The sequence below is a fragment of the Salminus brasiliensis genome, chromosome 1 (genome assembly GCF_030463535.1).
Source record: "Salminus brasiliensis chromosome 1, fSalBra1.hap2, whole genome shotgun sequence".
Classification (NCBI taxonomy): Eukaryota; Metazoa; Chordata; class Actinopteri; order Characiformes; family Bryconidae; genus Salminus; species Salminus brasiliensis.
The window spans coordinates 47,593,487-47,614,530 of record NC_132878.1 but is presented as its reverse complement, the minus strand read 5'-3'; the positions used below and the strand labels follow the sequence as shown (position 1 = coordinate 47,614,530).

Here is a 21,044-nt window from a genome sequence, read left to right as displayed (position 1 = left end):
AGTGTCTGATTCCTGAAGCGCAAAACCAGAATGGAACACCTAAAACCTCAGACATACAGAAATGTATCCAGGAGATGAGGGGGAAGTGCTTTGTGTGGAAGGGGCAGCCTGTGGATCCTCTCTTAGGCTCCGTCCTCCAAACACCTTCAGCTCCCCCACTCCCTCCTCCCCTACCTTATCTTATTGTCTATCACATGATCTCCCTGCAAAGGACCACACCACCACACTTGGCACAAAAGGGTGTGCATGCACAGGTACAGTTTGCAAAGATACCATAATATTAGTGCACTCTTTGAGACAATGACCACAGCTATGGAACATAAAGCTATGTTTGGAACCCACATTTTGCAGAACAAAGTCAAGGGTAGAGAATAGGGAGGAAACCTGTCATTTTTTCAAATTGGGAAGCCGTCTAGCACCATGTCTTTTTCCCAAACCAAGGGAAGCCCATTGCGGTGAACCTCCATCTTAATTAAAACAATAAAAAGCCAATTGAAACATCTTGACGATCGCATCTGCATGCCAGACTCTCTTAATTGCTGAGGGCTCCTCGAACTGGTTAAACTTTTGCTTCCATTAAAATGGAATGCCGACAGCGTGGGATTATTTCCAGAAAGGCTACTTTTTGGGTGGTTCCCCTGTGAGATGTACTGAAAATTGCTTTGTAATCACTAGGGTAAGCAAAGAGTTCCGATCCAACACCCTTGGGTCAACAGATAATCCAGCATACACAGCCTCCTTGCACATTCAGGCAAAGATATGTAGCGTAGCGTGAAAGTTGTTGAGAGTGCTCCTCAATGGGGCCTGTCATATAATCACAGTGGGAGCAAACTGATTTATTCAGCGCCGCACCACAGGGGTTATTTTTTCCCACCCTTGGACCCATTTAGCTCACTTTTTGACTTCTCATTAGTCCAGATTAGGCTTAGCTTTGCATTCAGTAGAGATAATTAAAGGCCTAGACACAACACAAAACAACGTATTTGGTCACACAGCCCTTGGCTACAGCAATTAGATCCAAGAGGTGAGGTGGGGGGAGTGCAGAAGGAAGGGAAGAGAACTTCAGAGGGGTTGCAGCCCTAGCCTCCTGTGCCTGTTTTCCTCTGTGGGAGAGCTTTAATGAACAGTTTGTCGGCGGCTGTCGGTAAAAATGGCCACTTGTTCAGGCTCCTGAGCCGAGAGTAACAGGAAGCTAATAGCACACAAGCGTGTGCTTCAAGTAAAAGCTAATTTCGCCCTTCATGCCAAAGTGAAGCAGAGGGTAATTGGCTGTTTTCGTATATCCATTTAGACTTAGCTGCCAAAAACAGCCAGCAATTGCTTTTTTTGGCAACAGCAACCTGAATCTCTTTCCAGAGTTATTACACCAGTACAGAGAAACATGAAATTCTGTACACACCAAATACAGGGACCAAAAAGCATTCTTTATAGCAATAGCAAAGAAGAAAAGCCCCTGGTTCCCTAATGCCCCTACGGAATCTTTCAATGGATGCTTCTTTAAAGAGTCATTGTTGTAAACATGATTTGTGAAAGTGAAAGAACCTCCACATAATGTAAAGGCTCTATCCCAATTCAAGGCTTTTCCTTAAGCCATGTGTTTTAGACAATAGAACACAAGCTTTTTATTTTTTATTTAAAGAGGGTGGAGAAAGACAAACCAATTCTTGTAAATGAAAGAGGTGAAAAAGTACACCACAACATTTTACAATATGTCAAAGTGTGGGTTCTGTCAAAGCCATTTTAAAAGGTTCATTCAAATCTTTTATCCATCTTTAGTGGTGTTTGATGCAATGACTTAAATAACTAAAGTATTGTAATGATAAATTACAATACTTAAATTAGTATAGTTGTGGGCAGTATTATGGCAGTATTATGTTACAGAGTTATGAATTTAGTTGTTTTTTTTAAAACAATATATTTAAATATAAGAGCAGAAGAGAAAAATTCTATTTTTTTTTAATTATTCAATTTCAATAATAGATCAGTAAAATGGTTCAAAATATGACTCAAATGTCATGGATTTATGCAGTTTGATATTTCTGTATCATTAGTCATTTTTCTAAAGGGAAATGTTTTGTTGTGTCATCACTGTATTTGTACAGGAGTTATACTAGTAGATATAGAACTTTGCTGTAAACTATTTCCAACTACCTAACAGCATAGCCTCTATTCTCAACAGGTAATCCCTGCCATTGCACCTGCTTCTGATCCAAATATCAGCTTGTGACTGAACATTATCTTCAAACAAGCTTTTGACCTTAATACAGACTTATCCTTCCACCTCTCCGTAGTCAATAATAAACTGACGCTCAGTCAATCTCACAGACTTTGCTGTAATTTTGGAAAGAAACCCGAAGGTGGGTCATAATTTACAGTGTTATATTGTGAATCACCACAGCTCATCAAGAAACACAAAAATGTCTAGCACATGAAGTCATTAGGGTTGTGCTGGTCCACAGTCAGCATGACTAGCAAATTCAGAATACAGATGCATGATGACACAGGCACATTTTGATAGCATGATAATATCACAACCTGAAAAGTCTGGGCTTCTCCAAAATGTGCTACAGTGTAAAATGTGTTTGCACTGACATTTCTGTGCTGCAAACAATAACTGATAATTAACCTAATTCATTTATTTATCTGCTGAATTCCACACATAACTTTCTGATTTCCATGAAAAAAAATGTTGGCAGTAGAATATTTTTTCCAGAGCAGAGACACATGTAAATAAGGTGACCATTGACAGATAAAATCTCTTGAAAAGGAAATCTGGTCTGGAAGATGAATTTGTGATTTTTATTGCTCTTATATTGTTTATCCCTTTTGTCCCATTCAGATTTATTTGTATTAGATGTATTAATGAAAAAAGTGGGAAACCTCGAACACATTTACAGGGCATTCATTAAGAGCAGCAGTGCTGATCTACAGCACTGAAGAAGAATTTGATCCTAGATCAGCACTCCTGCTTAGTGGCGGACTTAGGCTGTTTTAAGGACCGGGGCTCAACAGCTATTTTGCAGCATGTATTGTAAAATCATCTTTAATTAGGATTAACATTACATTATTAGGCTAAATTCTTTGCAACAAGCGATTGTGGCTAAAACTGAAAACTCTAACGGAAAGCACACAGATTAGTGTTGTGTTCCATTTAAAATACAAAATAGATTACTGCAGGGTTTTGAAATGTGTGTCATTGTTGACAACAATTCACTTTGTATTTTACTGTTAAATACAGTTAACCTAACATAATCTAATCTAACCTAATTGTTACATTGAAAAAACAGACAAGTGAGATTACATCAAAATGCGAGCTAGATATTAGCCTTAAAAATGCAGTAACAATTCGTAAGCAGCTCTACAATGTGTTTGGAAAGTAAGCAGGGCTTAAGAGGGAAATTCAATCTTACCAAAAGCATTTGGCAGGACCATTAGACTGTCACCACAGTACCCACTTTGGGAATGCCCCTGAGGGCACATTGTAGGGGATGCTGTAGGGAACTGCATCTTATCTTCTGTTAGGATGAAACACTTCTTCATTAGAGAAGCACCTAACTGGCCACTTCATCATGTTTTCTCACCTGTAGGAGAACCCTGTAGATCTCTGCGTCCCATTTTCTCTACTGAAAAGGGCACCCTTAGAAGGGCACTCATTAAGACAATTTATCAAAATTGTGCCCCCAAAATTGGTATCAATGTATCATTTGTATCATTTTGTAGCATTTTTGTTCAATAAAAGTGTTGATAGGTAAATGTTGGTTTGTGAAGGATGGAAGTCTCCACCTAGTGATTAATCCTTATAATTACATTTCCTAAAGCAACAGTCTGTAGAATGTATAGGATATGATTTTAACTAAGAGGTTCACAAATGAGTGCTAAAGTCACTGATTTGGTTGGTTATCTCAGCCATGGGCACAGGCTACAGAGTCAGTATGCTAATCACTCTGTTGGATATTCGAATTTACAGTCTGTTATTCAAATGTCGAAAAGTGTCAAATACTGTAGAAACACTTCCAAATTGCATTGTACAGCAAAATTTGCTCATTTTCCTTGTTCAAACACATTCTCTAAACGATGCATTGATGCAGAAATATTTGTGTTTATAGTTTTTGGACATGTGCCTCATAGTTTTGGAATAATAGTTTTTAGTGTGTACAGAAACAGCCATAATTCATTTTCCATCCTCTTTTTATTCCCTAGAATTAAACAAAGCACAGTTTCCCAAAGGGTAAAGATCCCATAGAGCAAAGAGGGTAAAGTTTCCTTAAAGAGTTAAGATCATCTCAACTGTTTGAGAGAGCATTCAGTGTGATGCTCGTTGAATCATTTAAGAATCTTCTTTGTGCTAAGATTTCTTTGGGAAACCTGTGCCTTTAAGACTGATGTTTAACTGCATATTATTATTAGTTTGGATTTGCTGCAGTCTTTCCTCATTTAGCCACTACATTGAATTTGCATGAGAACTATATTCTATAATATAATTTTAACCCACTGGCCATCACTGCCACTAACTATTTTTTTCATCTGTTTATTCAAGCCTCTCAGTTACATCACACAGCAAGCCATATGTCTCATCCTTCTCTGCAAAAGCAAAGCTGTTCTACATCATATCATCCATTACATTAGCTGATGATCCCATCAGGGAGTTCAGAAAGAACAGAAAGATCTGAGCAGATCTTAAACACTACAGTAGGAAACTGAGCAGGCAGGGAGGCAGCGGTAAGGAGTGGTCAGATTGGGAGAACAGAACAGAACTGTCTTTAGTAGTATTGAGTGAAATGAAATACATTCACATTTGTATAGTATATTAAAAGCATTTCAGACCAATTTTAGAATGGTTAGGACATGACATTCAGTTGTCTATCAGTGATGTGCCATCAAACCCATCATTCTGCCTCCTTTGTCACTACACACCTCGTCCTTTCCTGCCTACTCAATACCAATCAATATTCAAGCATTTCTTTTAATCATGTTCTGCAGTCTGTTTTTTATGTTCTGTTTATGTTAAGTTCACTTTTATGGCTGTGAGAGAGTTACAGCAGTTTCACAGTGCTTGGTGCTATGAATGGTTTTGGAGAATGAATGACCCAATGCCCTCCATAGTTGGCATATATGAGTGTTCCTCAATCTTTTTTTATCAAAATATGCTTTTTTTATCCAGTTGTATTTCATAATAAAAGGCTTACATATCATGTTCCATCAAAGTCAGTGAGAATATTTCAGGTCAGTTCTGATGTACTCTTGGCTGCATCTTTATGAGCTTGTGACGATTGTCCTCTCGCCTTACCACTTTAAAATGTTGTGAGACCACACTGCAGTCTCACATGTACAGGCCTTCTGCCACGAGCCGACCACATCCTGTGTCTCATATGCAAATGTGTGGATTGGGCGCACATGTGCAGGGAAATCAAAGATGATTATCCTGGCTGGAGAGCACAGCATGGCACTGCGGCATGAAAGCTTGGGGTCATTTTTTCTGCTATATTTTTTGGAGTGAAAACCACACATTTTAGGTTTGATTACAGACCAAAGCCTTTCCTTTGGTGGCTATTCCAGACAGTACTAATGAGTCTTGAGTCTTCACACAGGCTCTAAGCTACATTTCATTGCATATTGTGTCATGGACGCCTACAACGACCAGAAGTCGCAAACAAATCGTGCCTGCATCTCAATCTTAAAAAAAAAAAACTGAGTTCATGTTTTAAAGGGTGAGTAAGAGATTGACAAGTAGATAAACATGAGACAGCTACATATAAAATAATAAAAATAAAATAATAATGGTACTGATAATATTTAAAATGTGGTAATTGTGGTAATTGTTGTGTAGAGTGTTGTCTGGCTCTGGGTGTTTAAAAACAACCAACATTGCAAATGTACTGTCCTTCTGCCGAAACTTATATTCATGCAAATAGACTGCAGATCTGCCATGACAGCTGACCAGACAAAAGCTCGCCTGCATTAAGGAATGTTTCTGGCCTAAATCTGGAAATGCTTGAGTAACTGTACTTCATTACTGGAATTAGGTATTATAATGGCAATTTACTCAAGTAATATTCTTATAATATTTCCTATTAAAAAATTAAATACTTGAAATTGACCAGAAAAGATGATAAGCAGGGGCGCAGTACGAGTAAATAAGGAGCAGGGTTGCAGTACGAGTAAATAAGGAGCAGGGTTGCAGTATGAGTAAATAAGGAGCAGGGTTGCAGTATGAGTAAATAAGGAGCAGGGGCGCAGTACGAGTATATAAGGAGCAGGGGTGCAGTACGAGTAAATAAGAAGCAGGGTTGCAGTACGAGTAAATAAGGAGCAGGGTTGCAGTATGAGTAAATAAGGAGCAGGGTTGCAGTACGAGTAAATAAGGAGCAGGGTTGCAGTACGAGTAAATAAGGAGCAGGGTTGCAGTATGAGTAAATAAGGAGCAGGGTTGCAGTACGAGTAAATAAGTTTAATAAATTCAATAATTTAATGTACTTTTTATCTGACTAATCAGACACGCATTTTGACAACCAACTTAGTTAGTCTGTGTTATGTGGAATGTGAAGAGCTCATTATCAAATCAAGTCAAATCTAATTTATTTGAGTAGCGCTTTTACAACTGGCCCTGTCACAAAGCAGCTTTACACAATCAGGAATCAGTAAAAAGACAAGAAATCAACAACATAAGAAGACATAAAAACCTAAGACCCCCAGTGAGCTAGCCAAAGGCCACAGTGGCAAGGAAAAACTCTGGAGGAAGAAATCATGGGAGGAACCAAGACTCACAAGGGGGACCCATTATTCACTTATTTTGTTCAAATTCATTAATACAGTGCAAAGTGGGCTGCAGGCTTTTGTTTTGCAGATGCAACACATGTGTTTTTTTTTTTTTTTGTTTCCATCATAAACTGACCATTCACAGCATGCAGGCAATGCATATGTTAACCAGAACTAACTGAAGGTTAAGCGCAAGATCAGATGTCTGTGTTGAATCACAGTAATTACAAAACCAGAAAAATACATGTTAGTCAACTGCACTTAGAACCATAATAGAACCATAATAGAGGTTTTAGGGCTAAATTTAGATGATTGGGTTCAGGGAAGACTCTCTTAAGTGTTTTTGGCCAATTTCTTTGAAGTCATCAAGGAAGGTAGTAGTTAAAAATGCAAACTTAGCACACCTCTTACTAAAGCACTGTTTAAAGAGTACAGTCTGTACTGTAGGCTTATGAACACAGTTCAGGGGCAGAACTAATTATTTTCACATGTATTAGAACAGATTAACCCCTGAGAGTATGAGTATGTTTTTTTGTTTTTTTGTTCCTGTTAATAAATGTTGAATGTAAAGTCTTGGTCTTGGAGACAATAAAAGACTAAATCACCCAATAAAAGACTCAAACTGTCTCTAACTGTATTGTCTCCCTCTGCTGGTCTCAGCGGGGAGCTCACACACAAGTCATGTGCGCCAATGTGCAAGGGCGAAGCACATTCACCCTTCACCTGAGGATCATCTCCAGCACACAGGTGCTGTTCATGGTTTGACTGATTAGACTCCACTTAGCACATTCTTTTGGCCCAGAGGAGGCTTTTCAATATAGGGGGGGCTATGCCACTCTCAGGCCAAACCCTGTGTCACCAGGGAGAAGGTTGGGGACTAGAGGAGGCTACTCCCGCGCTGGCCCCCAGATGGTCTACTCCCGTGCCGGTGGTCACTCCTGCCGCCTCTGCTCCCCGTGCCGGTCACTTCAGTCTTCGTTCTGCCGATGGTACTCTGAACTATGTTTCTCACAAGGCTAGTGCATTGGATCTTCATGGGAAGATTGCTGTAGCCCTAATAAAGTCCCTCTGCACATGCAGCTGGCCTCAACCCTTATGCAATACTAACCATGACAGACCAGGTTACTAAGTTAGTTAAGCAAGGTAATTTCTCTCCCATTCTGGGCCAACCATTACAAAATTCAGAGCAGTAGAAGTCAATACACCTGGCTTGACACTTTTAATGTAATTGTTTAGAGCTTGAATATGTTTTTAATGTAATTAAATTACTGTAGAAGTGTAAATTGCTGTCTAGCTTTTGATATCTAGTTTTGACTTTGACTGAACAGTTTTGAGGTGGTCGGAGCAAAACTTAACTTTGTTAAATAAGGTGATATGTCACAGTGTAGTCCACAAACTGATGTTTTGATAACTGAGAAATGCAATTAACTAAATGTAAAAAAAAAACTCTACTTAATTCTGTACACTGTATGTAGTATCCTTTTTCCCATAAAAAAAAAGCAACAAAAAAAATGTCCTTCTGCATGTAAATATAAAGTATAATCTCCCTGTCTCTTTATGTCCTTTGTCTTTGTGTGAGAGTTTATCCAAGTAGCGATTCGTGGTTTTTGATCAATGGATCATTTTGTCTTGGGGACAATAAATGATTCAGGCTCCAGCTGCCAGCTTTCTTTCTATGAGGGACCTCTGATGTGTTTGTGTTCAGTCATTCATAGTGTTCATAGATCTCAGTACAATCTTCGCCAGCTGCATTTAGTGACAAGTTATTAGTGAGGTCAGGATGTTGAATGATCACCACTCCACCTCATCTCCAACTCCCAAATGTATTAGCTGGTGCACCATTATTCCAGAAAACACAGTTCCACTGCTACACAGCTCAGTGCTGGGGGAACCTATGAACCTATTGACACCTGGCATTAGGCACGGTGTTAATAGGTTCATGATTATCTGCTTCAGAAAGTCTTATTCTACGGATAATACTTCTCTACACAACTGTAGCTGATGTAACTTTCACTATTCACTGCTTGCAAGATTCTTTTTTTTTATTGTAACAGATGGAGTGAATAGTAGAGTGAGTAAAATTTGCCTTAAAACGTAAAAATGATGTAAAGCATAATTTAATACAGCTGTATGTCAGATCAATTGAATTTTAAAGCTATCTATTTTTATTCTGTGTCCTTCCTTCATCTGTAGCAAGCAAGCTGCTTGGCATATGGGCTGAAGCAGTGTTCATATTATGTCTGCTTTATGAACGAACTCCAAAAAAGTTTCAAAATGTACTGTTTACATCACATATCATCTATGCACTATTTTTAAATGAGTTGTTTTTGTGAAGTTGCAGGTACAAATGTGATTACATATATAGGTTCAATGCTATTTGAATAGGCACAAAACAGGGCAGCCAGTCAGAACAGATATATATATAATGATTAGTTTGATTATCCCCTGGTCAAAATAGCTTAAATTTCCAAAAGGCATACTTCAGCAAATGCTCCTACTTCTGTGAGGATCTTGGGCCGCCTTGCATGCGCTGCTTATTTGAGGTCTAGCTCCAGATTTGAATGATGTTCAACATCCAGCTTGAGCCTCCTGAGCTCTATTGTGGGTTTTTAAGTGTTTAAGTGGATTTTTGTGTTTAGAATCATTATCCTAATGTAGAAGCCATCCTATTTTTATCGTAACTTTTTTATACACAGTGATGTTTGCTTCCAGATTTGTCTCATATTAAATTGAATTCATTCTTCAAATCCAATTCATTTGTATAGAGCTTTATACGCCCTGCAACCCACAGCTTTACCAAAAATAAGACAAAAAAGTAACAAAACAAAACTCTTTCCACTACTGTGAAATGTTCTCCATGCCACTAGCTGCAACACATGCCCAACACACGTGTTCTTTCCCTTAGCTACCATTTAACATTTATTTACACATCTTACATCTTACAAATCATATCTGAAGGCCATTCACATATGCAGTGTTTAGAAAGCAGGGTCTTTTGGCAATTTTACGTATGAGGTGAGAGGTTTATGTCTTGAGGGAAGGCCTAATATTTTATGAGTGTAGTGTTTACAGTTTGTACAGGCAGGATTCCAGTTGGGAACACTTAAATATTGCAGTGCTGATCTAGAACTGCAGAGCCCACACACAGATGCATTTTTTGAAGTGTATTGTTAGGGATTGATTACATTTAGGCTTTAAATCAAACAGCACAGACCTCAGAAAAAGCAAAAGCACCCAGAGAGTGCACCCAGAGCATTAGTCACATCTGGAGTGATCAAAACTGGCATTCAGATCATATTTAGGTCTCCATATCACTGAGAGTTCTGAACTTGCTGTAAACATCATGTTTCAAAATAGCAGCCTTGGTGTGCAAATTTCCCACATTTCATGCAAAACAGGACAGAATCACTGTGATCTACTTAACTACACAGCACTGCAAAACAGATGTTCTATGCTTTTAATAAGATTTATTAATCACCTAACAACCACAAACTGGACTCATAGTACAGATTCATGTAAACCTTTTAATTTAAAATTTCTTCATTAAAGCCCACTTTTCACAATAGGTACTAACCTCATTGTCCACCCACACAAACCAAGATAAAATGGAAAAAATGTTTAAGCAATCATTTGAAGCTGATTAGCAAAAGGGGCAGATTAATAAACAAATGAAATAAATCCACAAACATGGACAGAATTAGTCCTGTGTAGAAAAAAAAAATCTTATGCTTGTTCAAAATATATTCCAAATGATGTGACAATTTCAGATTTGCAGGTTTGGTTAAAGCTGCTTACAAGCCAAGTTCATGTTGACTCCATGACGATCATTCCGAACAAACAAAAAAAAAGACAAAAAGATGTTAGTGCATTACTCATGTTCATGCTGGTATTTGCTTTTGTTTGCAGTGCACTATGTTTATCTTCTACCTCTGCCAGAAAAATCACCCTGACTGAGTTGAAAAACACTAACTGAACTGAATTAAGTCTATACTGTGTTATAAACAAGAGTCCCTTCAGAACCCTGTTTCTACATTTTCATTCTGTTTTAGCTATGCACACACCTGGGCACCTCCAAGACTGATTGTGATTACCATTCATTCCCATGGATTGTGATTTCCCACAAAAATCAAACAGAAAACCCTTTGACTCAAAACACACTTTTAAGTGTTGTTTTGAGACAACACTTTCTCTGTACAAAGACGAAACACTTTTAAATGACAACCAGCTGTATGGTACAGATGTGGCAGATGAAGCTTAGGTGAAATCGTAGTTTAAAGGGCACGGCGGGCTCGCTTACGATGATTTTACCAAAACCGTGTATTTATGTATTTAGGATCCTCATGGACTAGATGTGGATCTTTTGTCATGACTGACATGTCTTAGTAGGTCGTTCTCTTACATAACTATAAAGAAACCGACCAGTGATTAATACAAAGTCAGGGCCAACAGTTACAATCCGAAAGAATTACACCCCCCCCCCCCCTTTGAATCCTTGCCGACAACTGTTCATGTTCAGTTCGTGAGACAACATTCCACCATGCATAGGTCCCTGAGTTTCTTTACGTAGGATGTGTGAAGAAGGGAATGTTCTGCTGTATAGCTCTTGAAATTCCTTGGGAATTAACCTCCAGCACAAGTCCACGTTACACTCAGTCCTAGTGTTTACTTCTGCAGGTCATGGGGGCTGCTAAATGTTTCATAAACGTTGGCTGCAAACTCTTTCACTTGGTCTATCATCAAAAGATCCTAAAAACGTGAGAAGGAGGGCAAACATTGGTGGAGATGCAAATCTGTTGAGAACATTGGTAACACCAAGCAAAAATCCAAAATCATCAATGATATTCATAGCTTACCTGAACAAAGTGAGAGGGTATTTCACTGCATATTGAGTTAATCTGTCCATTGGCAATAGGAATTATTTTTGCAAGTGGGAGACTTACATGTGAAAGACTGGAAAAGAGTGGAAAAAGCATGTTAACACAGTGTTGCTTCTTTATTAGATTCAACCACTACCTTTACACAAATTGTAACCACAAATCATATCAAATGAGCTATGTACACACTGCAGTCAGATTTACTGCCCAAATCCAATTATTTTGTTCAATTATTGACTGTCTGCTTAAGGTGGCCTTTATCTCTTTGTGGAGGGTGGCCAAAGTGAACTGGAAACTACTGACCTATCAGGCGTGCTGCAGAGGGTGGAGTCTTTTGTAGGGGGCCTGAAGAACTCTGCCATATTGTCAAGGAAACGACTGAAGCCTCTGTTCAGGCAAGTGTTGAGTACAGTACCAAAATCTGGGCTGAAGGAGAAGAGCGTCAACAGCTAAAGGTGTCCAAGAGCTTTAATTCATGAAAAAAATACAGTACCTGCATCCACTAACAAAAGCACCATTATAGTCCATACCTGTCAAGCATGTCCCTAGTTTCATTTAGTAGCTTTATTGTTGTGATGTCATTCTCGGTTAGACCAGATGCCTGAAAAGTCAAATATTTTTAAGTGATGCTGCAAAATATGTAAGAATTAAAGACATATCCACATTTATCTAGTCACTCCATGTATTCTAGTATTACAGTGAGGATAAACTGAACCACTAACAAAATGTGTAACCACAAAATTTTCATTCAACTTTCTGAAAAGCAAAAGACACACTGAGTGCATGCTCAAAAACTGACACCTTACGAAAAGAAATAAACATACACAACTTAGTCACCACAAGCTCACATATTTTAGTTACTGAACCAGGAATGCTCAGGTCCACTGCTTGTGATCTACCCATGTAGTTTAATTCCGATCTAAGGGCATTTTCACACCTATAGTGTTTAGTTTGCATCGCTCCAGAGTTCATTTGGGACTGGGCCGAGACCACCTTATCTCAAGGGTCTCAGTGCAGTTGTTTTGGTCTGCATCCACATTCAATTTGTGTGTACGCACCTGCCCAAATGAATCACACCAAGGGTGAGTCCGATTTAACCAGATGCCCTAACACACCTGTTCAAGTTTAACAAGACTTTCAGGAGCATCTGAATATTAGAGCTAGGGTTGTTGGAACTAACCTCTCTAGGGAAATAGATCACCACAACCAGAGTTGGGCACATTTTCAAGATTTTCAGCAAGAATCAATTCAAGAATTCAAATTCAAAGAATTCATTAGAATGTATATACTGCTGTCCACACTTTGCATTGTTCATGTACACTCATCTATTGTTCAGTACCCCATTCTTAGATTAGAGTGCTCTATGCATTCACCCTGTAATTAACAAGTATTTGTGTACCAGTGACGCCAGACCTGTATTTTTTATAATGTGACTCTGTTGGCCATCTACAACAGCTACACTGAACACCTTTTCGCTTTTTTTATGTATTTGAAATATCTACTATAACACTTACTAGCTAACAAACTGTTGTTCTTATATGAACAGAGTGGCTTCATTTTAGATTTTGTTGTGCTACAAGCAAATCTGCCCTATACTGTGAAGTCTCTGTCATAGTTTACGGTGGTAGCGCTTTTACCTGATCAGCCAGTGTGTTCTCCTCATCTGGCATCATGTACCAGGAGAGAGCTTTGTGTCTCAAGGAGCCGCTGCTTTCCTCCACCAACTGTCTGATTTGAGTCACATGCTGCTCCAGTTCTTGCAAGGATAAACTCTGCTTCAACGAGACCCTAAATTAACAGAGAGAGGGACAGCTTGGCGTTACTGTCCAGCAGACAGTTTAGTGTACTGCAAAATTGTCTTCGTCTGTTCCTCATTGTGACATGGAAAATTTACAAAAAGGTGCAATTACATTTTTCATATCACCCACCCCTAAATGGCATTATGCTATAAAGAAGAAAAAAAAAAAACAGCTAATCACGAAAGACTTACGGTCCTAGAATTTCCTGTACAGCCTTCTTCACAACAGTTATCAGCTCAATAAGCCCTGCAGACACAGAACACGAGTTACTAGTCAATTACAAATAAAGTCTTTTCAAAACATTCACCACCATCATTACAAAACAGGATTTTTCTAGGTTCTCTTACCATCTCCTAGAAGGTGCTGTATACTCGACAAATACTGCTGCTGGACTTCAGGAGGGGCCAACGGTGACTAAGGGTGCAAAATATGAGAGGCAACTGTTATAAATCCATCAAATTCTGCTGCTGCAAGATCCTAGAAAGAAAGACTACAAGACTTACAGTTCCATTTTTAGACACAGAGTTGTCCAGGTACAAGTAACCGCCAATTATGTTGAGCTGAACACGAAGCAACACCACCAGCATGCATGTACTATATACAGCCACAGTGCTTCGGGTGAAACCTGGTGAGGGCAAGCAATTGAGGTGAGGACAAAGCTGTACAATACGGCTGTTCGTCTCCATAAATCTGAGAGTATTCCAACTTACTGATAATCTTAAGGTCCTCCCAAATCTCCACCTTATTTGCTGGTCTACAAAAGACACTCAAGTCAGTCAAGTGAAACTTGACATTTCAACATACTGAAATGAGTAGAGTTGCTGCATGCCTGACTAAATCTCAGAAAGGTTCCATATTATATTATTTATTGTACAAACGTCTTAGAACCAAGCACCATGTTACAATTGCATGCAAAACCTTGGGCAGTCCTGGCAAATTGCAACACATTTCTGCACATTTTAAAGCAAATGTTTATTTGTTCATTTTAAGATAATTGTAGAAAAAAATAATTTTCCAATATCAAGGCATTATTTATTTTTTAAATGTTTTTATACAACTTCAAATCAACAAAACATCATTTGAACTGGGTGTACAAACTTTTGCAGAACTGTTATATCGTCTGCTATATACTTGCTATATCATCCAAACATGCAGATGAAGACATGTACTGCCTGAATCTGATTGTAAAGTGATCAGAAAGGACAAATGTGAGCATAAAGTGTTCATCTCATGGCTTGTAATTCTAGTAAAAGACTCACCTGGACTTCAGCAATGCTGTGAGGCTCTCTGAGTTCAGGTGATGTATTATAGCCTCCCTCAGAGTTGGGAGCATCGACAACACTAAGAAAAGGGGAGAGAGTCTTAGGGGGGGATATATAAAATAATCAATACTGATTGGCTTTCTCCAAAGATAAAGTTTACATTAATACAAACCTACCATTGCTTATTTAGATATTTGTCAAATGTAGCATATATTGTATTTTACTTAGAACATTTGAGTGGGTTTGTGGACCAAATCCAGTTGTTGTCGAATTTTAAATGACCACATACATGACCAATTTTCCCCTTTAAAGCAGTATTATGTGAGAAATGGTATTTCTAGCTCCTGGGCTCCCCTTACAGTCGGGAAGAGGAATCTGCACTTTGAGCCACCCCTAAAGGACACAATCTATACATGCATTTCTGAACAAACAGAGATACAGAACAGTCCCTGAAAGTGAAAGAATGCATCACAACACCTGACAAAGTTTATTGTGTAATAAAATCTGATCTCACCTAGGCTCACAACATGATACCATTTTTGTATGTATTTTTGTGGCAACAAAGCTGTCTCTGAACCAACAACACAATCCAGATGTAGTAGCTTTGAGCTTTGAGATGTGAGTGCAGAAGATGGGGAAAGTGTACATCATAATGTGAGCATTTGTAGGAAGCTATGCTTTCATGTCCACATAATTAAAAAAAAAGCTCCAACCTTGGAAGCATTTTAAAATCCTCCTATTTCATGTTCATGTGGGCACAAAGAAAAGGCTAGGTTTTAAAGAATCCCCCTGCATGAACGGCTGTATCTAAATCCTCTAAAATACAAGATACACGACACATTGGATTTTATATATGTAGTGAAATCATTAGACCCCTAACAAACAGTTACATGATCAGTCCTTCCATTGCCAATCTTAGGTTGTTACCTGTCATGTTACAGGTCCTCTGGTTACTCTCAAAGTGGAACTGGCGCCGAGCCTGGGCGATGTACTCCGCCGCTTCCCGTTCCTGCATCTCCTGGAGCTTCCTCTGGGCATATTTACCCAGCAGGTACACACCTAGTGAAGAAATGTGACTTAAAGTTAGTAGCTGTGGTTTAGTTGTACTATCTGCACGTAATTGTGCCATGAAGGCGAGAAGGCTCGCCAGGACAGCTGAGTTAAATAATAAAAAAAAGAGAGATTGACCAAGCGGCCTGTCTCTCATGATGTGTTCACACAGACAGCAAACACTCAGATCTAGGTGACAGGTTAACATGTGGTGAAACACTGCAGGGAAACACTTCAGGGAGACTAGGAGCTATTAAACCGCCTTCCATGAGAATAGAAATGATGCGTTTACAATACTTCAGGGTCATAAAATGGTTATGTGAGCACTAATTTATATCTTTGCGTAGCTGCCTAATACTAAACCCGTCTCTTTTCCTGAGACACTCGGCAGCTATCAGTGCAGTGTAGTATGGATGAGCTGCTTAGCGAGCTACATGGCTAGTTTGAGCCGGTGTGTCGTACCTCCAACGAAAGCTCCGGCGAAAATAAACTTCCTCTTGTGTCGTTTGATAAAATTCCACGAGGACGATAACATTTTAAAACACAATCGGGAGTCTAAAACTCGGAAAAATAACTCCGATTAAGGAGCTTGCTTCTCAGACAGAGCTAGCAGATCTCTGGACTCCATGGCAAAAGAGTTAGCGTCATGGTTGCCAGATGCGCGTAAATAATCCCCAATTTGGCGAGTTTCCCACGTCCTCACATCCAGACCATATACTGCCTATGTTAATTTGACACATCTCAAATGTACTTGGCTGTCTACTTTACTGGCAAACGTTAATGCATGTAATTTGTACCAAATGTTTTGTTAAATCTGAGAACAATCTGGTGTGACTTTACTGCCCAATAAATCATATTTATTTATGCCTCAGAAGTGAACGGGTCTAATCAGTGTTTGGTGAATTTTCGCAAACTACTACAAGGTTAATAAACTAATCCGTAAGTGGGAAACAAAGTCCTACTCGATTCAACTAAGCAATTAATTGCGATATTTAAAAGACTTGTTAGAGCAGTGTAAATATAAATGTAATTATAATCTAAAAACAAAGGTATCAGTTCGCATAGCTACGTTTATGCAACGTAAGTCCAGTCCTCGTAATTAGTAATATACAGTGGCATTCAGGGGGAAATGTAACATTGCCTCGGAACAGTTTTGTTTACCACAGCAGTGGTCAAAGGCAAAATCAGCATAGACTGTGTTATTTGGTCATGGTAAGATGATGAGAAACCTCAGTTCTGAAGTGGGGGCCGCAGATCACGCATAGTGTATTCAGTTTACTATCTCAACATAATTAAGGGGTTTCTGCCAATATGGCAACGTCGTGTAGCAGCCAACGCCAAGGAAACGCGCGTTGGAGTCGATTGATCGATTGTGCGGGTTCGTCGCACTGGTCTTACTGGGTCCCTCTGCTATTATGTTCCCTCCGTCAATGTGCAAGCGTGAACGAGCAGGACTTGCAGCGCGCGCCTCTCTAACTTACAAGTAGTACAAGTACCTTTTTGTAGCTATTTTCTGTGTAAGTTATTATTAAAAGACAGAGATGAGGACTCAGAGGGGCGAGCATCATGCTGGGTTTTTACAGCCCCCTGACAGTGATGTCCAGAGCTGGATGGACAAGGCGTTCGATATGGTAGCTAACGTTTCTGTCCACTACTCTACAGTTTATTAATCAATAATCCATATCCAGCAGTAACTCGTTTATTCTGAATGTGCTCAACAGGCAAAAGATGCTCTTGAAAACGGAGAAGTACCTGTTGGGTGTCTGATGGTGTACAACGACGAAATCTTAGGAAAGGGACGAAATGAAGTGAATGAAACAAAGAATGTAAGTAAAACAGCTCAGCTAGTCTGGACACGGGCACTGTTCATGACTTTGTTTGTTTGTTTGTTTGTTTGTTTGTTTTTACTGCAGACCGTAGTTAGTCAGCCCGTGACCAGAGTAAGACGAAGAGTTGAAGTTATGGGGCTGATTTTTCTGTGACCATGTAGACCAGAATAAAAGAGGAATAATCTTAGCTACTGGAAAGTTACTTAAGCTGGGTACATTAATGACTTCCTTGCTTAATTTAATTAATACTAATAATTAGTTTATGATCTCTGTAATAGGTTTACAACACAAATAGTGGTGCTGTGGAGTAATGTGCTTTGCTACAAAGTTGGAGGGAAGAGCTGTTGGTTGTAAAACAGAGTTTTCTAGATAAAGCATGTATGATTATTTAGTACTTATTAAGAAATGTTTTATCATATTACAGTGTGGCTAGTAGGGCATGCATATAACAAACCTGTTACTATTTATAAGCATCCCTTCATGGAAGTGCGTACATCTGGCAATGGGTTCTTTAAGCAGGATAATGACCCACAAGAACCACAGTTCACATTTCCTTGGGTTGTTTTCTGTGTTTTAAGTAACTGGCTCAGTTTATCACCCTGTATGAAGTCTGTTATGAAAGCATTAGCAACATAACAAACCTTTGGAATCACCAGCTGTGTATATATATATATATATATATATATATATATATATATATATATATATATATATATATATATATTACACACACAAACACACACGTTACATGTTAAATACAGAATACACATGGAGTGGAATAAATAATGTTATTCTGTTTACAAAAAGGCCACACGCCATGCAGAGATGGTGGCACTTGACCAGGTGTTGGAATGGTGTCATCTGAGAGAGCTGGACATGAAGGAGGTGTGCAAACAGACTGTTCTTTATGTGACTGTGGAACCATGTATCATGTGTGCAGCTGCCTTGCGTCTGCTAAGTATCCTTCATATTTCTTTTGGTTTTGTTTTTTGGAATGTTTCTGTTTCTGTTTTTAGAAATCTCTCCAACAAAGCAGGATTTCTTGCTTAGCCAGCTACCCTTTGAGATTAGTTTGATATTAAAAGAAAGAAAGTTACCTTCTTGCCAGTCACCCCCACTTGCATTTTGTTTTATGAAATGGACACCTGCATTGACTAGTTCTGGAAGCTGAGGCTTTGCTTCTTGACACTGATGTAGATATACCTTTAGTCGTGTATGGGTGTAAGAATGAACGGTTTGGCGGCTGTGGTTCAGTGTTGGACATTTCATCAGATGATCTACCACACACTGGTACATCTTTCAAGGTAAAAAAAAATAATGTGTGTGTGTATATGTATGTTTGTATGGTAATTAGCTTGTTAGGGTCAAATTCTGGGTAGAGGACAAGGCACTGTATCAGCAATCATACAGTTTGCTACCATTTGTTTGTTTGTCACTTTTTCAGTTGCAGTGCCTCTCAGGCCACAGAGCAGAAGAGGCTGTTGAAATGCTAAAGACGTTTTACAAGCAGGAGAATCCTAATGGTGAGGGTGTCGATGAATCACTTCTGTTGTGTTTGTTATTCTCCTTGGATGTACTTGCTAGGACTTAAGAATTTACATGTTTTTCCTCATCATAGCTCCCAAGCCCAAAGTGAGAAAAGACTGCATCAGTCCAGCAGGGGGCTCTGTTGTCCCACAGAAACAAGAAGCTTTAGATGATGAAGATGGAGCAAAAACAACCCATTCAGACTGAAATTACTCTTTTTTTTTTATTTATTAGTGTATTTATATTTTGACTAAGAGTCAGGTGGACAAACTGCACCAACATTTGAATTAACTTCGTCAGTTCATCACTTTTTATGTGTCCATTATTCCATTATTGTTTTCACGCAGGAATGTAGGCCCACTTGATGGGGGCTTGTTGGTCGCTAAGTTTCCTCATTTATCACGCCACATTTCTGGTAAACCACAGTTCCCCAAGGATGTTTGAGGCTTTCCTGCACAGCTGGGAGGCTAGCTGTTCGCTGTTCGCTTGATCATTAGCGGCACTCTGTGCTTTGCGGACAGCCACTCTAGGCAGAGTAGGTCTGTTGTGCATTAAAGCATGCGCTCCTCTCCAGTCTTCACCACCCCCTCCCATATGTCCTCACATGACCCGGTCTCTGCTCCACAGCCATAATTGTGATCTCATCCCAGTGTGCTATGAAAGCAGGTGCTTGGGCACACTTGGTCTGGTTCTGCATTAGTGCATGTTTTGCTAATAAAGTAGGTCTGCAAGTAGGGGTTAACCCATCCAGCTTGTTCCATTACTAATATGGACTAAGTACTTAAATTCCATCACAGGAAGGCAAAGCATGTATAAAGGCTAATATTTAAATGTAACACAGATTATATGTTTCAACAGAACTGTAAAATGTGATGTATTTATTCAAGTATGAGAAATAAGTATATAGAAATATGAGTGCATTGTTAGGATGTGTTGTTGAATGAGAAGGCAGTGAGGGGTGTAAATTATTCACAAATTTAGATAAACTACTTTTTCCAGCAAAGAAACAGTGACAATACACAATGGAGCCAAAGCTCAGATGAAGCTAATAACAGTAATAGTCTCATAAGAACATGCATATTAAATTTGGGGTTATTTTAGATGGTAAGTGAACAGTTAGTTCTCATAGTTGGCATGTGGAATGGGGCAGAAATGGGCAGGCATGAACCCCTCATGACCAAGACGACGGAAGAGAAGAGATGCCACCAAGCTGGTGAACGTTTTAAGGCAAATCACAGGGTCCAGCGAGTCTTGTGGAATTCAGTTTAATGCCTACCACCTGTCTAAACATGGTTTCAGACCAGGAACTCGCCTTCATGGCAACTGTATCCCTCAATGGCAGTGGCCTTCTTCAGCCGGATAATGCAGACTGCACATAGTTTAAGGCCCCCTGTTTTCCAAAACCTCAGTACAAAAAAACACCCATGGGATGAGCTGGAACAACAAGGACGGAAGGTTGAAGTTGTTTTAGTGGCATATGGAGGACCAGCAGCATAATGTTTTAGCTCACCTCTGTGTACTGACCTGATAAACTAGGTTTTGGCACATTGTCCTCTGAGGAGAAAAAAAAAACTTAAAATCCTCATCATCAGCACTAGACGGACCATCAACTCTGTTTGCGATTTAGCTCCTCTGAATAGGTGGCCCCATCTGTTTTTCATTTTTACAAATGATACAAATTGATACAAATTCTTTCATCACACCCAGATTAGAATGCCATGGGGCTGAGACACTTTAGTGCAGATTACTGTACGTATATATATATATATATATATATATATATATATATATATATATATATATATATATATATATATATATATATATATGCATTTTGCACTGCATCTAATGTACCAGTCTGAATGATTCATATATTTGGGTTAATATCAGGACTGATACCAACCCAGCATACTGTATCAGTGTATTACTGGTCAGCAGGTAGCATGT

The 21,044-nt window shown here is 39.1% G+C and overlaps 2 protein-coding genes across 3 annotated transcripts; one reads left to right on the top strand and one right to left on the bottom strand.

Moving 5' to 3' along the window:
* Nucleotides 1-10,199: 10,199 nt before the first annotated feature.
* Nucleotides 10,200-16,364, bottom strand: pex3 (peroxisomal biogenesis factor 3). Its single transcript, XM_072695960.1, has 12 exons — nt 16,204-16,364; nt 15,619-15,750; nt 14,689-14,770; nt 14,140-14,183; nt 13,933-14,054; nt 13,777-13,843; nt 13,621-13,675; nt 13,268-13,418; nt 12,161-12,231; nt 11,934-12,056; nt 11,610-11,706; nt 10,200-11,502 (listed from the first exon to the last, which is right to left on the bottom strand). The coding sequence occupies exons 1-12, from the start codon at nt 16,274-16,276 to the stop codon at nt 11,419-11,421; spliced, it is 1,101 nt and encodes a 366-aa protein (XP_072552061.1). The 5' UTR covers nt 16,277-16,364; the 3' UTR covers nt 10,200-11,418.
* A 788-nt stretch (nt 16,365-17,152) lies between these two features.
* Nucleotides 17,153-20,844, top strand: adat2 (adenosine deaminase tRNA specific 2). 2 transcript variants are annotated; one of them, XM_072680442.1, is made up of 6 exons: nt 17,153-17,372; nt 17,463-17,567; nt 18,378-18,528; nt 18,768-18,874; nt 19,021-19,093; nt 19,189-20,844. In XM_072680442.1, the coding sequence occupies exons 1-6, from the start codon at nt 17,283-17,285 to the stop codon at nt 19,302-19,304; spliced, it is 642 nt and encodes a 213-aa protein (XP_072536543.1). In that variant the 5' UTR covers nt 17,153-17,282; the 3' UTR covers nt 19,305-20,844. The 2 variants fall into 2 exon arrangements, with proteins under 2 accessions (XP_072536543.1, XP_072536535.1); XM_072680434.1 differs by having other exon boundaries at nt 19,015-19,093.
* The last annotated feature ends 200 nt before the right edge of the window (nt 20,845-21,044 follow it).